Consider the following 17,355-nt stretch of genomic DNA (forward strand, 5'->3'; position numbering starts at 1 on the left):
CAACCATACCCCAAACTTTCAGCTCAGGGGTTACTCGAGGTCATCAATTACCATGTGGGGTTACTCGAGGTCAGCAATTAGCATATGGGGTTACTCGAGGTCAACTTTCACCCAAAATTTTAGCTCGGGGGTTACTTGAGTTTCATCAATTACCATGTGGGGTTACTCGAGGTCATCGATTAGCATATGGGGTTACTAGAGGTCAACTTTACCCCAAACTTTCAGCTCAGGGGTTACTCGAGGTCATCAATTAACATGTGGGGTTACTCGAGGTCATCAATTAGCATATGGGGTTACTAGAGGTCAACCATACCCCAAACTTTCAGTTTAGGGGTTACTCGAGTTCAGCAATTAGCATATGCGGTTACTTGAGGTCATCAATTAACAGAGGGGTTACTAAAGGTCAATTTTAACCCAAAATTTTAGCTCGGGGTTACCTGAGGTCATCAATTAACATGTGGGGTTACTTGAGGTCATCGATTAGCATATGGGGTTACTACAGGTCAACGTGAATAAAAAATTTAGCTCAGGGGTTACTTGTGGTCATAATTAACATGAGGGGTTACTCGAGATCAACTAATTAGCCCATGGGGTTACTGGAGGTCAAACTCCCTCTTTAGGGACCACACTGCCATCACCTGAGGTGAAGTGGTTGGCTAATGATTTGACTGTCTGGTGCCTCTTTTCTCCAGGTTTGCAGCACGGGCTTTCTTTTGCCCCAGGGGGCTGGGGGGCACAGTCTTTTGAAAGACATGCGGTACCGATGCGTATGACTTTAGACGTTTTCACATTAATAATTCTGTGCTGCCTGCCCTGCCAGTAGTAGTGTACTTCCTGATGCCTTCTCTTTTGGAATGCCGCTGTTGTTTATCCTGATTTTTTTATGATTTAGATTTTCCATTCTTTTTAATGCACGTGTATATAAAGTGTATTCTCTGTATGGAGCTTTCATCCAACCATTCAAACCTGTCAGTCTTTCAGGTAGAAGGTGTAGGATTTGTGACAGATGCTGTTTGACTTAAACTTTCACCCTCAGCTCCCATCACATTATTGAACGTGATCAGCATCGTCCCATGAAAAAACACCCAATTTTGTGGAAAGCATACCAGTCCCAAGAACAATAAAAAATTCTTTTTGTATGAGGCTGAAGAATAAAAGAGACAGGTTTCAGATAATTTTCAATGAGAGTTCTGAGTGACATGCAGCTTTTTCCCTGCTGAAACTGATTTTTAACTCTTACCAAAAGGTTGCCCCACCTGAAACCAAGGCCATTTTATTTTAATGGCCAAAGAATTACGTAGGCAGAGAAGAATGAAGGTTATGGCTCTCTGCATGGCTGAGTGCTAAATGGTTCTCTGTGAAACTGCAACTGGAGATACCCAGAACTTCCTTGATGGACAGCTATGGACTTTTTCTCCTCCACCTTTCCGTAGCAAGATCCTGCGTCTTACCCCTGCAGCTCAAAAATGTGCAACAAATGTACAGAATATTTCAGAGGAAAACGTTGTACAATTAAAACTTCTGTCAGAGTTCTGTGCAGGGTCTTGCTCGATAACCTGAGGCCAGTGGTTTCAGTTTGTCTTGCCCATGTCCATGAAATATTTTTCGTCAGAGAGCACAGCTGGAGGAGCTCTCCACTGCTGGAGCTGCCTTGCACCTCTCTCTAGGAGCGTTTCACTTGCTTGCTTGCATGCTTGCTTGTAACTTTGGTAAACCTTGATTGACCATTTGGGAGGAGGTTTCCCATGGCAGTAACTGCCTCAAATGATTTTGGAAGAGCTTCAACAACGACAAAGATCAAAAGCCTAGACCAGTGAAAAATGAGTAGTGTAGCCAAGCCAACATTTCTATGTTGGCTTAGCAGAGAAGGTTTAGTGCTCTCATTCTTTCATGTGGCAAGTTTGGCAAGTAAGTTGTTAGGAATGTACATTTGCCATTCATCAAGTTTGCCCAGTCAGACCAGCTTTAGAAAATATCACCTTGCAGATGCTCCCCAGGCATTTTTTTTCAGCCTGGCAGCAAAGTAAGTTGTCTAAATATTCCTTTCACGTTGGGTACGCTCCAGAGCTTGGGTGAGGGATATAGCAGGACCATTGCAAAACACAGATGAGGAAAGTAATTTCCATGTCAAATTAGCAGACTCACAAGAAACAAGGCCAAATATAGCACCATCTCTGTGCTTCAAAAACTGTATAATTCTTATCTCATCTCAAACATCCATTCCCCTGGGACTTCTCTCACCTGTCGATTTCAGAATATTCTGAAGTTTGAAAAGAGCTATAATACGATTGTTCTTCCTTAAGTGATGGGATGTGTCACTGACTTCCCCAGACTGATGTATAACCAAGCATCAGATCAATATTAATATTTTCCATTATCCCACATGTAATTTTGCACAAACTCAAATCATGTTCATATCATACCACTAGCATAGAAGAGATTAGAAAAAACTACTGAGAGAGTCATTTGTCCATGTGGAGAAGCTAGGACAAATCGGGATGCTGCAGAAAGAACCTCTTTGTTAACCATCTATTTAAAACTACTCCAGTCAGGTATATTTTAAGATTTTCAGGGACATTTGCAAAAATCAAATTAATTTCCTTCAATAAAAGGCAGTGTTGTAGCTATCCATTAGTGCAGGCAAAACCCACAAAACAACAACTAAATCCCGTGGTTCTTTATTTTGGCCTCAATATTCATAGGCCAAGATCACTTTGTTAAAATAATCAAGATTTCCTTTCGCCCCCACTCCTATTTTTTTCCCTCAGTCTAATCCTGCCAGGACCAATTTTGCTAGACAACACTGAAACAGATATCACCTAAGTTTTAATGGCTCCAGCGCATTCAGCCAAGAACTCAAGGGATCGGTAATGCAGACTGAAAGCGAAAAGGCAGGAAATTAATCACGGACCCCAAAGCACAGCTTCTCACCAGGACACTTTCTGGAGTCTGCCAGTTGTTAATGCAGTTAACTTCAATTTAATTTGTCTCTGCGACTGGCAGAGGACACTGGAAACCACAGTTGTGGGTCACATTTGGTACTTTACAACTAAGGCTGATTTTCTTCTGCAGCTGAAAGAATTCCAGAGAAGAACGTCTTAGGATACTTCACCGTGTCCCTGGACCACGGAACCCATCCTGGTCTTTTCTTTATTTGTTTATTCATGAGGATTTTCAAATAGAGTACAGGGTTTAAAGCCAAGTGAAACGGTTGCCCCTGCACCTGAAAGCAAGCTGCTACAGGGACTCGGTAGTGATTTTATTGTTACAAATCACATTTGTAAGCATTGTTAGTGCGTTAAAACTGAAAACGACTACAGGTCTACTAGTGTAAGTGAATCTTAGGTCAAGATATAATTTTTATTACGTTACCTTGCTAGAAAGCATCATAGGTAATTGTTTTCTCCCTTGTATTTGCACTACCGCCGATCTACGTATATTTACGATAGCACATATACTCACCACATGTACCAGTAGCTATAATAGTGAAAGAGCTGTTAATAATAAGTAGTACTAAGATTTCCTCAGAAATCAGTTTTTCTATTGTAAAACTCTATTTTCAATGCTTATGACTACAGCAGAATATAACCTTTTGGGCTGATTTTTTTTTTTAAGCTGAAGGCTCCCTTGTATTAAATTTATGACAACAGCCAGTCAAAAGGACCAGCTGTATCTCAGAACAAAACTGAGCATGGGAGTAACACTTGTTCGTGTTCGAAAAAAAATTCCAGCAAAGGCTCCAATTCCTCTAGTTTGGGTGACTGAGGCATCGTCAGAAATAAGCTTTGGTGAATCCCTCCCTCCTCCCCAGGCTCGCTGAGGTACAAGTCCACGAGGAGCCTTGGTAACAGACCTTCTACAGCTTCAGAACTGAAAGCCTCCCCGCCGCCGCAGGCGGCCGCCCGGGGCTGCAGCGACGGGGGGCGAGTCGCCCGAAGGAAGGGGGAGCCGAGCCCTTCCCGCGCTCCGCTGCCCCGGGCCCCAGAGGAGGGAAGGTGTGAAGGCCGAACGCTGCTGCCAGCGAGGAGAAAGAGACGCGTTACCTGAGGGGAAAAACTCAGGGAAACCGCAGTGGGGACTGGGTGGGAAGGAGAAGGTGGGTCTGGAGACGGAGCGAAAGCTGCCGCTGGTGGCCGAGGAGACGGGAGCCAAGCAAGGGGCACCGGGGCACCCGCCTGGCAACAGGAGTTGATAGTTCAGAGACAGCAGCCTGGCACTGGGAGCTGAAAACAAAGTGAGGGCGCTCCAGAAAGCGCCGAGGCCCTGCCCGCTGAAGAATCAGGCCGCAGACCCTTTATTTCCCCTTCTGTATAAAGGGCCAGAAGCTGCCAGCAGGCACCTTGCACCGAGCCAGGCTCGGCGGCCCGTCTCCTGCGATCTCTGGGGTGAACACACGCCGATTTATTTCCCCGAGGGGTGTCTAGAGCAGAGGGCGCCGAGGGGGGATGGCCCAGGCCTGGCGAGCCCCCAGCCACCGAGCTCCCGTGCCCTGCGCGGCCGTACGCCGCGCCAGCCGCCCCCGGCACCTCTGCCCTGCTCCTGCCCGCAAGGATCGCAGAGCGTACTCGGTTCTCGTTCACAGGGGAAAAAAAATCATTTTATTGTTGAACGGAGAGCGGGCAAGCCCCTTATAACCCCCCGCCGCGACGGCACTCTGCGCCCCCATTGATGGCAGCCGGGCTGGCTGCGGCGCCACGACGCGGCACAGCGTGCGGCCACCGACCTCGGAGCTGGCAGCTGCCGTGGCTCGGCTGGCGTCGGGAGCAAAATGAGCCCGGTGACGGCAATTCCCCAGGCTCTTCGGTACCAACTTTGGGTCTTACACATTTCAGACTTTTTGTGGGGCATTAGTAACGGCCCACGCTAACGTGCAGGACGAGGAAATGCGGTGTGACCCGCTCGCTCGACCAGAAAAGCAGTGCTGGCAGCAGGTGCAAAAGAGCGTTTGGACGGATACACCCGCCCTTCGGAGCCCCCGTAACGCACAGAAATAGATGCGGGTAACTACTTTCTCTACGGTACGAAAGACCCATTTCAGAAGGATTCTCCCCCAATACAACACCGTCTGCCCCCTTGCTCTCGTCTCACTAATTCCCACCTGCGATATCTCGTAAGTTTGCCACTATACCAGTGTGTATGCACAAATAAACACATTCAAACCAAAGCCGATGCACAGTAGTGGGTAAACAGGACAAAGATGCTATTTCTTAGTCTTTTTTTTTTTTTTTGCATAAATTTTGCATTGATACTAGTTTTTTACAAAACTCGAAACATTAGTGTTTTAAGTCAAGCATTCTCATTATCATTCTCAATCAACATTGAATCAGAGGTCTTATGCTCACAGTGAAGACATGATTGGTTTCCCTTGCTTTTATGTATTTAGTCTGAAGGTGCTTATCCTTAAGAGAATGCACAATAAAGCATGAGTTTTGCTTAAATTACACCTAGCTTACTCAATATTTTAGCTAATATCCCATTAACTTGTCCAATCATCAATCACAGTGATTACATACTAGAAATGAGATCATAAATGTTTGAAAAATGCAGATGGCATCGTTCATAAAACACCTATATCCCTCTTTATTCAAACATCCCTTCAAGGGACAGGACCGATAAAAACCATCCCACATTCCAGGCAGCTTTCGGAACAGGAGCTCTGGGGGATTTCACCCGCTGACTGAGGGACACGCTGCACTTCGAAGAGATGTAAAGGGCCAGGTTGGGTTTCTTTTCCCTCTCTCTAGATACAGGTAGCAAACGCAAAATGCAACGTGCTCGTAAAAAAGCAAACTCGGACACTACATAGTTAACAACATTTATCAGCAGTTGCAAAGTCTGCAAATTTCCAACCACTAGTATTCCTCTCCCCTTTGGCTAAGGCTAGTTAGAGACTGTCCCAGAAACACAATGCACATACCCATAGAGACCATCTTTTATACTCTACTCTGTGTTTCAAAGAAGCTGTAGTATGATTGACAAGCTGTTGAATTTCACAACATGTTCATAAAACGAAAAAAGTGCAATCCTTGAGGAGAGATATAATCTCACCTCATTAAATTCCCTTCTGGAATCCACTCCACGGCCTGCTCCTCACTGCTCCAGTGTGTTTAACTCAATATACATCCTTTCACACGCTTGAAAGCTGGGGAAAAAATAAAATACGAACGTTTTCCTTTTTCTCCATTAAAAGTTACGAAATTAAAATAGCTTTAGGTACACTGTGTGAACTGCCAAGAATATCCTTTGAAAGACAAATTTAAGCTTCAGTGTGGGTGCAGGTAAATAACCATGTGAGAACTAATGGAACACTTTAGGTTTCAACTTTTCCTTCCTAGTCTTTCTTGCTGTCTTGCAAATGAATATTTTCCTAATCTTCCTTATATAAAACAATGAGTAATGGAATATTAGTATTTCAGGAAAGTTACCAACAGACTTTTCATCACTTTGGGAAATAAATATATGCACCTGGAACTTAACTGCAGCTCCATAAGCCCCAGGCCTCCCTGAGTACATGCTCAAATTCGCAATTCCTACGGTGCTTGCTAGAAGTTCCACCCAACACGGGACACCCCTTCCGCAACCAATGGACATGGGCTTTTGGGGAGGTTTTGGCTTTTGTTCCAAACACCTGCTTTGCCGCAGCACTGCAAAACAGCACACGCTATGCATCTCTCTCCGAGACTGTCCTTGATTTCAGTAAAACAAATCTGCCAACCCTTACAGCTGACCTGTGGACAACATTCAGGGAACAACCACCCATTTGGCCTTCCGCCCAACCAGATCCCCTGCAGATGAGGCCGTCATCTAGCCTCACATCTCCAATTCTATGGAGCCGAGAGAGACAAAAGCCAAATTCAAAATGTTTCTGCAAGTAACCCGCAAGAGCAATCTTTTCTCTGTGTAAAAGCTATTAATTGTGTGAATCCCACTAAGGTACTGGGAATTTATCCTCTCCCAGGCTCTGCAGTGCATTCAGGAGTCAACACTGCCTACTGACTGAAGAGGTGTTTAACCTTTACAGTACCGCTATGATACGGAAATTGCAAAATCTCAAGGAAACTAAACTGTTCACTGATACTCTCCAGGTAGTTACTAAAACTGAGAAATGGTTCAAGTAAAGCAGCTGCTTAGGCTTTTTTTCTGATGTTTAGCTACCTAGTATTAAAAAAAAAACCCAAAACCAAACAAAGACACAAAGTGGTAAATATAGTTAAACCCTGCCTGGTGAGGCTATAAACTCTGTCCTCAAAGTTCCAGTTCTCTCACATGAATTCACTTCCAGTGGCAAGTGCAGCCAGCATCCTTAGTGGTTTGGGTTTGTTTTTCTTTTTAGAGGTGCAGGCTGGTACACAAATGCTTATAAATCCTACCTCATGTTTCAGAGAAGAAAGGCTCCAAGTTCCCAGCCCTTCAGTGGCATCTTGATGCAGCCAAGAGCTTAGTCTTTGAGCTACTGCAGGAATAACCCTTCCCCCTTGACATTTGCCAAGGCACTCTGTAATGACACTGTGGTAAATATGCCAAAAGCCGAAAACGCGTTGTGTACAGCTCCAAGTATTATTAATCTTGAGGAAACGTATGGAATGCAGCAGCAGTTGGTATCTGGGAGGAAATAAAATCCAGTGCAGCTTGTAAAGTTATTGCTATTGAAAACATGCCCTCACTTTGTGTCTTAAAATCCTCCTTTTAATTTGAAACTTTTTATAGTTCATCTGAGCTTATTTTTTTACTTATTCTGTAAAGCATTAAGAAAATCTGTTCATATATGTACACATGCATTTGTACAGTGACATATCTACCACGAACATGGAAAAAAAACAGTTCCTTCTCTCTCTCCCCCCACCCTGCACTTGATGTATTCAATGTTTCTAGATCACTAACCACGCGCAGTGCTTTCCAACAGGCACTCTGTAGTCTTTCTTGATGTACGGTGCCCGAAATCGATACACGCTACAGAAGCCTTACTCCATCCAACGGAGCAGAAAGACTACTTCATCTCTTCTGCAGGTTAGACTTCTCTTTGGACTCAGGTGAAAGCAATGTTTGCCTTGATCCCAAACCAGTCTGCTGGCGTAGGCTCACCTTCAGCCTGTGATGAGCACCAACCCCATCCAGCCCGGGCGCTGGCCTCCCTGCCTTGCACTCCAACAGCTGCCCAGCTGCAGCACCCTGCAGGAAACCCTGATGCAGTGACTGTGGATGCTGAAGACATATGAAGGGAACGGACTGCAGAGAGCGGCTTGGCTCAGACGCTTTCACTACATTGCTGTTGGAGACTGGCGTTCGACTAGATGAACTAGTCACCCGACCCGTTAAAGCATTTTAAATGTTTGTACCGTTTCTACTATTTGTCAAGGTCGTTTAGTATTGTAACACTTGGTCCTTTAACACATTTCCAGGCAAGCCCTTTTTGGTGTCATCTGCAAATTTAATGTGGCTATTCCTTTCCCTCACAGTCATGAACAAAAATAAGGAACAGTACTGCATAAAGCACAGACCTTTGCAAAGCCTATCTTGATATATCATTCTGTCTTGATGGTAAACCATTACAGCTAGTCTTTGACTATTTTTTTAAAGATGACACATTTCCTTAGCACATTCATAAAAATTCCATGTGCAACAGGGTCAAATGCTTTATGCTAAGAATACGTATGTGACCACTTCATTTAATACTAAATATGCCAAAGAAAATGATGAAAAACAATTAAAAAACAAACTTGCATGCTTAGAGCACAAGCCAAACCACCGTCTCCACAGCACTGCATAACTCTTTCAAAATATTAGAAAGACGTAATCTCCATGAACAGAAAGAAGTGGAAAAAGATTTGAGAGCCATGACTAAAATAAAGTGATTAATTTGCAGTGAAAAAGTCATACAAAATGGGGAGAAACTTGCAGCATTTACATACCAGCTCCAGGCTGTATGCATAATAAATGCTTTTCCTATTAGCAAAGAGGAAATGGGCTGACAATCATACTGCCATTCCACAGTGGACTGTCAGATGATCACTTATACCAGATGCATACAGTAACTTGCAGAGAGTAGATCATATAGCGACTTTCTCATCATTTTAGCACTGAATTTCCTACAGCCTTTTTAACCTTTATCCTTTACATATTAGCATTTGTGGGGTTTTTTTTGTTTTTTGTTTTTTTCCCAGAGAGACCTTAGAGCTCAATTCAAATACACTGGTATCAGTTTTAATCCTTCTAGTAGCTGCAATAGATCTGAGGTCTAATTCCTAACACTTATGTCTGAGAAATGTATGAACTACTTCTAAACAATTCATATTTGTATGAAAAGCAGTTAAAGGGGTTCTCCTCCTGACTGGTCCCAGAGACCACCACAGCCAGGCAAGTACAACAGTAGTAAAAGAGACAAGTAATAGGTCTATACTAAAATAAGCAGTATTCATAAAGATTTCCTTCTCCTCAGCCCCAGATGAAAATGTTATATGCTGTCCAATGTTTACAATTTGAGAAATTATCAGGACCATAATACTTTGGAAAAGGGACAGAAAAGCATACGTCATAAAACCAAAAAAAGATCCAGTGATGTGAAGATATTTAAGTTCTTCTGCTTAACAATATTTTTAAAAAAGTCTTAGAAAATTGCGTGCCGCACAGGGCATGTTATTCTCCCATATACCGAACAACAGGAACTTTATTCCCATTCTCATCCACAAAACCCCTTCAGCCTGAAAATCCATCAAGAAGCTGCACTGAACAGGGACTGTGCCCTTTGCCAGCATTTCCTCGAGGTAATTGATCCTGCTCACGTCCTTCATTATTTTATCATGTCAGCATAGCAGGTTTTTACCCACTGTGTAACAACAGTTAATATAGTTTCCATTGTACTACAGTAGAAATCTAAGAACATGCACTCTGAAAGCCGATGGGGTAAGAAAGACAGGAATGAGCCAGTGCCCAGGCAGCTTTAGGTCTCACTTGCACAGCTCAGCTGCAGCTGCCAGATTAAAAACCTTTATGTTCGCAAATGTAGCTGAACAATTCGTAAGGGGTAAAAACAAAGGTCTTGTAGAATTATGTTATGGTTTTTTTGATCATTTACATCATGACTAATAAAACCCCAGATCTATGTGCTTTTCAAAACGGGAAGAATTAAATACTTTTGAAAGAATTCAAGAGTCACTGCCTCTTTCAATTTTAGAACAATAACTGGGGTTGCGGGGGGAGAAAAAAAGAATCCCATTTCTTGGTCATACGAGGTTAGACATAAAAAGCCACCTACATTAGAGTCTGCACAAACTGAGAAGATGGCCTTTGCCCAGTTCCTGCAGAGGGTGTACATGTGTCAAACACACACCTGGAATTGTTCAGCTTTCACTATGTAGGTTGGGACAGTGCTGGTCAAAACCTTCCATGCTGGAGTCATGTGGGAAAGAAAGTTTAGAAATCATGGGTTAACTTACTTCATCTAAAATTATTTTGTCTACAATGTGTGCTTTAATGTTTGTTGAAGTCCAAGTGTATTTTTGCTGTATTGTGAATTAGGTATATGGCAGCCTAAGTCACGGGCGCAGCTCTTATTAATTATTACTACAGGATAAATTAAAATGATCAAACTCTTAGTAAAAAACAACTTTTAAGTTCTTCCTCTTAAAATTATCATCTCTCAGGACCTTGTAGAGAAACTGAGACCACCACTGATGCTGTTAAGACCCTGATTCAAACTTCAGTGGAGCTGAATATATATCCAATATCATATTATCACATTTTAAAGTACAATCATCATCTGAAACATTTAACCTTAGGTTAAAACCTTAACCTAACCTAAGGTTAAAAAGATCAAATGGCACCAGGTACTACCTCCGCTGAATCTTCTTCTCCTCCACCCAACAGGAAAATATCATTGTGATATTATTTCATTTACACACACACACAACCTATTGTTGGGATGCCAGCGCCTTGGAAAATGAGCCTGAGCACAGGCAGCACCATGCAGCGAGAGGCTGGATACTGGCAAGCACCTGGCATACTCAGTATCTCCCACAAGCTTCCTCTACCACACACAAAATCTGAGTTACAAGGAGACTGCACGAGGTGGTAAATCACTCCTGTGATGTTTGTTTGGGAGAACACAAGTAAACAGGAGGGGAAAAAAAAAAAAAGAGTATCTATGAGACATCAGAGCTGGAGAAGTAAAGATGGCTCTTTTGCTGCCCTTTTGGAAGGATCTTGTAAGCTGGGCTGAAACAAGCCTCGATACACACAAATACTGGACTTTGCATACTACACAGACAAGATCTGGCAGTGTTTTTTAAAAAGGAATCTTGACATACTGCCATAGACCTATTTATAGCTGCTTCCACCATGCAGTGAAAATCTGACCTACTGTTCTTTTCGGGTTTGACACAGGCCTGACATCTATTTTTTTGAAGCAGAATTTATGATGAAAAACCATCGTAAAAGCAACATGAAAAGCAAATAACCACTTGCAAAAAAAAAAAAAAAAAAAAGGAAAAAAGAGAAAAAAGCCACAGCTGTGATAATGTCAGCGGTGAAGGTTAACTTCTAACTATAGCGGTCTGGTAAGCTTGCTCTCTCTTGTATTTGTTGAACCAGCACGCAGGGCTGGCATCCCATATCATCATCTGTAATATTACACTGCTGGGGTATGATTAGCTACTTAAGGGCATGTAATTTGCAGTGTGTAACTCCACTGACCAGAAGGAAGCGAATTCTAAACTTATCCCGATACACAATGAGAAACAGGTCTTAGCCAGCCAGCAAGCAAATTCACATGCACTGTAGCTGCAGCCTTTTCTGCAACTCGGAAAAGCTGGGAGAAGCTGTCCATCATAACGAGCCAGGTCTTCTCTGAGACCACGAGGAAGAGCAGAATGACAGTACTCAACAAAGCCAAAGTTAACGCAGGTCCTTATTTACTGTAACTTTTATAAGGACATTTCTTCAGCTCTACCATGGAAAACAGAATTTGCAAAAGCGTTGCTCAGAGAATAAAACATACCTTTGGTTTATATTTTACCTGGATGGCTCCACCGCAGAAGAGCAGTAGCAGAGGGGAGAACTGGCCTTCAAAACAAGCATTTTATTTAGATGCTGACAGCAAGCGCTGTGTACAAGTATGCATGCGAAGGTGTATCACAAGCCAGTTGGACTTCATAATGGGGGGAAAAAAGTAGCATTACATGTGAATTACTGAAATCTCAGTTTCTGATACCTTTGCTAAAAAACATAACCAGAGATCTAAACTAATTTGCCTGGGCATTAATTAGAGCAACTTTAGATTTACATTGATCCCCTCAAAGGCTACAAAACACCCTGCTAGCTTCCACAGCATCTTCATTTTTCCAAATAAAAATTCTTACTACCTGAGAAATCAAGTCGAGTTTCCCAGAATGAGGTTTGCATCTTCACCACGTTCATTCATTGGGACATGCCCAACCCTCCAAAATTTGAAACAGTGTAGTTCATTCTTGCCAAAGCTAAAGTAGACATGAGCTTTTATATCACTAGGGGAAAAAAGTTCCATTCTGAACTATGAAAGTCTGTTATATGATCCACTGAAAGGAATGGAAATATTACTCATCGCTTAAGTTTTAAGCCAGATATAAAAGGCTGAGTCTCAAGAACTGACTTTTGTTTAGGAGAACGGGTGTTAGGAGCTAAGCAGTATTTGACCTGCAGAAATTGGGAAAGATAACCGGCCCCTTCAGTTGCCCCTAAAGTGCCAAACAAAGCTCAGGTGCAGGAGATACCTAGGGTCACATATTTTCCCATTTCTTATCTTTCAGGGGGAAAAAATAGGCCAAACAAACTTTCTTTTCTTTGTTAGAATTAAAAACACCCCAAAAAAGGAGCATAAACCGATTGTGGATTTGCCTTTTTCTGAGCTTTGAGGAAATTGCTACCTGGATCTGAGTTTCACACCATCAGGCTGCCTCTCATTTCTTTTTTCTATAGTAACATCCTGTTTTAACAGATACTGTCTTAAGTCTGAATACAGATCCACAACTTTCTGCAACCGCAGATCTCACATGAACACTGTCAAGAGCAACAAGCAGAAATCTTCCAAGTTTTCACACGTTTCATGCTCACAATCTGAAAGGCTGCCAAAGAAATGATGATGCGCATCCTGACAAACCTACTGGGTTTATAATTATTCACTCAAAAGGGCGAGTGATTTGTACTGGGTAATTGTCACACAGTTGCACAAAACGCTTCATGACCAAAAGGCAGTCAACTGCTGCAATAAGTATGGGGCGCAGAGCAAACACAACCTGAACTTCAGCACTAAACACTGCTATGCCACACAGTTACTTTTTAACAGAAGGCCATGGAAAGGGAAAATTTTTCATTTCAGTTATAACTCCCTTGCAATTCTAAATAATCTTTCTAAAAATAGAAATTTAAATAATGTAAACAACTTAAGCAGCACGCACACACTTGCATTGTCACATAGACCACTGCTGGTCCACAAGGCTCATTTTTGAGACCTGCTAACCCTTTCTGGAAAGAAAAGTCTTTTAGAAAAGTAAACGCAGCCCAACCAGGTGAACTCCTCTCAGGTCCAGAGGTTAGAAGAGGGAAAGGGTAACCACGAGTTCCCGTTCTGCAGGCACAGCCTGGCACGGAGCACCGAGCGGTTGCTGCTGCTCCAGCTGGGTAGACCTGGCCCTCACACAGGGACCTCTAGCCAGGACTGTCCTTTGAAACACCTGCGTCTGAAATAAGTGTGACAGATGTGGTTTTAATTCCTACCTGGTAAAAATAAATCTTCTCGCATTTCTGCTCTGGCTTCTTCAGAGAAGCATCGTTTTTTCAACCACTCAGCTTCATACTCGCTCGCGTGTTCATCAGGCCATGTAATACAGATCTTCCAATACAAAACAAAAGATAATTGTAGAACAAAAAAATTCAAAAAACGCTACCTAGAACAACCAAAAAAATGCTTAGAAATTGCAGAAATGGTAATATTTACATCAATAATATCACAGTTAAACTTTCCCCGGAGCATAATGGCAAACAAGTAATGAAAACCCAACCTGAACATCATCCAAATTCTAACACCTTTTATACGTGATAATTTACACGTGAACCCATGACCTAACTTGCTGGTTTTTGTGGGCTGCTTTCACCGTGGGAGCTGCATTTAGCAGAAAGAAGAGAATCACAGAAGCTGGCACATATCACCGGGGAGAGTGCTTCACCACAACTCAGAAGAGAGCAAAATATCTTCCAAAACACTGACAGCTTGTTAAAAAAGAAAAAGGACAAAACAGACAGGCAAAAAAGAAATGCTAGGAGAGAAATCCCTCTCCTAGTTTTGAAAAGTCTTCCCTCTTTCAAATAAGTTTTAAAAAGGTGTTGACTTTTTTAATTCCTAGAAAAAAACATGGAAAGAAAGCATATGGCTTTGCTTATCATGAACTGAAAGAGCTCAGTGCAGCACACGTCCTCAGCTGAATTCTCAAAGCTGTTGAGTAGGTATCGATTCCCATCTGGCATAATTCCATTCGTTGGCATGACGGTAAAACACCAGTATCCATCTGGGATTAGCGCGGTGCTTTCATCAGGTCCTGAGTATAAGTGGAAGCAGACAATCCCTCTACTCTCATTAATACATTTGCCTATTCAAAGCATGAGTTTACACAACACTCAATTTTGGTAACAAGCATCAACCTGGGAGCCCAGAATTCCTCAATACAGACTCTTACCCTGCAGCCGAGTCATGCTCCCCAGCCGGCTGCCCCAGTTGCTACGGGGTTGACTACTGCATCTCTAACATGTTTAAAACATCTTTAAATGTAAAATGAAGGAAATGAGTTCACATATCAAAGGAGCCATATACGTCTTTTAATAAAATCTATAACTTCTAAATAATATATTAGGGTTTTATATGGCAGGAAAGATTAAAATTTGTAGCGAGGGCAGTTCCTGTCCTCTCTTGCCCAATAACCTCCTCTTTTTCATGAACAAATGTTAACATAGACAGGTAGATACAGATACAGACACTAGGCCAACTCTGAATATTGGGTTCAATTTTGGTTTGAGTGCTTGCTCTAAGATGACAGCTTCTGCATATTGGAAGTTAGCCGGTAAACCGATATTTTTGTTATGGAGTAAGGTCATAATCACTTTGCCATTTGTTTTTCTGATTTTCTAGCTATTTACTTATAGAACAAAGAGGAACAAAAGTGTAAGTGTAATTAAATGTGTGGGGAATACCTATATTTTCTTTTCAACATCTGGTGATGAAGAAACAGACAGTAAAATCTTAAGCAGCACAATTACATTCTACAAACCAAAGCCTGGGTTTCTGTGGCCTCTGCTTAACAGCTATAGAGTGAAGTTTCATATGCAGGTGGCAAGGTCCGAGTTCCCCAAATCGCGATTATTCCTAAAAGCTTTGCAAATACACGGTAGGGTTTGCAGCTAAACACGCTGCGATTGCAGCACAACCCAGGGCTGCCTCTAACCCACCGGTTAACAAGCGTTGTTAGACAAGTTTCACAAGAAGGTGAATGAACATTTGCTTCAAATACCTTTTTGCTACCTGCCAAAGCGACTTCCTTCACCACGATGTCCACGTCCAGGTCCTGGAAGCCCAGCCTGCGCGCGCTGGCCGACGGCAGGAAGCAGCGGGGACACCGGCAGTTGTCCCGCAGCCAGACGCAGGGGTAGCGGCTCTCGCTCCCGTCCTCCCACTCCAGGCGGACGAAATGACCCGCGTCCGAAGCTTCCACCTTCCGTACCCCCGGGCCCATGCCGGGTGGCCGGGCGGCACGGGCCCCCCGAGCGGCGTCCTGCCAGCGATGGCGAGCGGTCAGGGCGAGCAGGCTCCTGCCCTCCTGCGCCGGCGGCAGGCAGCGCACCCTGCCCCCGGGGACTTTGGCCCTCGGCAGGACGTTAGCCACCGCCCGCCACATTCTGGGTTCTTTAACGAAATCGCCGCGGGGAGAACACCCCGGTGGAGTTCCTAAAACACCACGAAGAGCACTTTGTTACTGAAGGAGTCAGTACAGCAAAAAGACCACTTTAAGACGATTCTCCCCTCCCTTCCTGCTACCTAGACCTCTAGGAACCTTCGTTACCTGTTGCTCACATTTTTTGAGGCGCAGAGGGTGCAGGTCTGCAGTTTGATGCATCGTCTCGGCCGTCTTTTGTTGCTGCGGTCAGTTCAACATGTATTGCACAAATAGCCTCGTCTTAAAAGACACCTCGAGATGAGTTCCACAAATCGAAAGTAGGAGCTACTACCAACCGTGTTGAAAAGCTAAAGCTTTAAAGCACGCATACCTCAACTCCTGCTGTGGATACTATGGAAAAGAGCACACAGAATCCACCTCCCCGCAAAGAAAAGCTTTGTAAACATGACTTTAGCTACAGCAAGAGAGTTCTGCAAGAGATCTTTTCTCCTTTCACAGCCAGACTGCTTTCTGTAGATATACTCTTTTATTTAAAGCTAGCTGCATACTGGACTGCAGAAAGATGATGCATCCAAATCTTAAATTTGAAAAGAAGTTCTGGTCTAATGTTTTTCTTATTCAAAAAAATATTTGGCCTCCCCTTGAATCAGTAAGTCATTACATATATTTTTCATAGACTGTTGAACCATTTCAAATATTGCCTGCTTATTCAGTGTCTTTTTCTGTTGTTTTTGTTCTTAAGCTCACAGGGCAAAATATCGATGCCCTGCCGGGACCAAAGTCTCCCCAGGTTTTTTTGCGCAGGGAAAACCTCATTGGCTTCAGTATTTCTTCACTAAGATCTATTGGAGTTACCAGAAAGCTTTTTAATTTTTTCCTTTGCTACAAGTTAGAACTAGGTTGTACAGGACCCTTGGGTCTTCTTTTGGTTTTATTTCATTTGATTGAGTATAGCAAAGCAGAATATTGATTTCCACTTTCTCTTGTTTGCACACAGTAGCCCCATCGGAACCCAGTAACTATCAACATTTGTGTGCAACGCAGTCCAAGCCGCAGCTAGTTCAGTGCTTACAGACTTAAACCTCTTTTATATCCAAATTGAGTATCTTTCCTTTTATATATACACACATAAAAGAAAATATGTACACAAACATACATATGCAAATATATATATGTGTGTGTATTTCCATCTTAATTCTAAAGCATTACTCAAGTACTGCAATTTTCCTCCTAACTGTAAAAATATTTACACCACAAGACTGGCCGCAGTCTCTTTCAGAGATTTCTTGGACAAAATTTTATTATGTACGGCTGCAAAGATGTGGTATGTTTAAAGATTTTTAACATGTGATAATTAGATACTTACTCTAACCCCTTTGAAACAAAAGACAAGTACTGTAACACAAGGAAGATTTCCAATATACTGAAAATTTAGAGTATC

General features: G+C 42.8%; 1 protein-coding gene across 1 annotated transcript in view; it reads right to left on the reverse strand.

Moving 5' to 3' along the window:
• Positions 1-15,914, reverse strand: part of BBOX1 (gamma-butyrobetaine hydroxylase 1) — a gene marked incomplete at its 5' end in the record, with an annotated part of 36,052 nt that extends 20,138 nt beyond the window's left edge. Inside the window, 2 exons of the mRNA XM_082000378.1 lie at positions 13,747-13,861; positions 15,531-15,914. Coding sequence (XP_081856504.1) covers positions 13,747-13,861; positions 15,531-15,914 — 499 coding nt within the window. The remainder of the gene's footprint in view (positions 1-13,746; positions 13,862-15,530) is intronic.
• Between the last annotated feature and the right edge of the window lie 1,441 nt (positions 15,915-17,355).

This window comes from Phaethon aethereus, assembly GCF_964289735.1.
Source record: "Phaethon aethereus genome assembly, chromosome: 5".
Lineage (NCBI taxonomy): Eukaryota > Metazoa > Chordata > Aves > Phaethontiformes > Phaethontidae > Phaethon > Phaethon aethereus.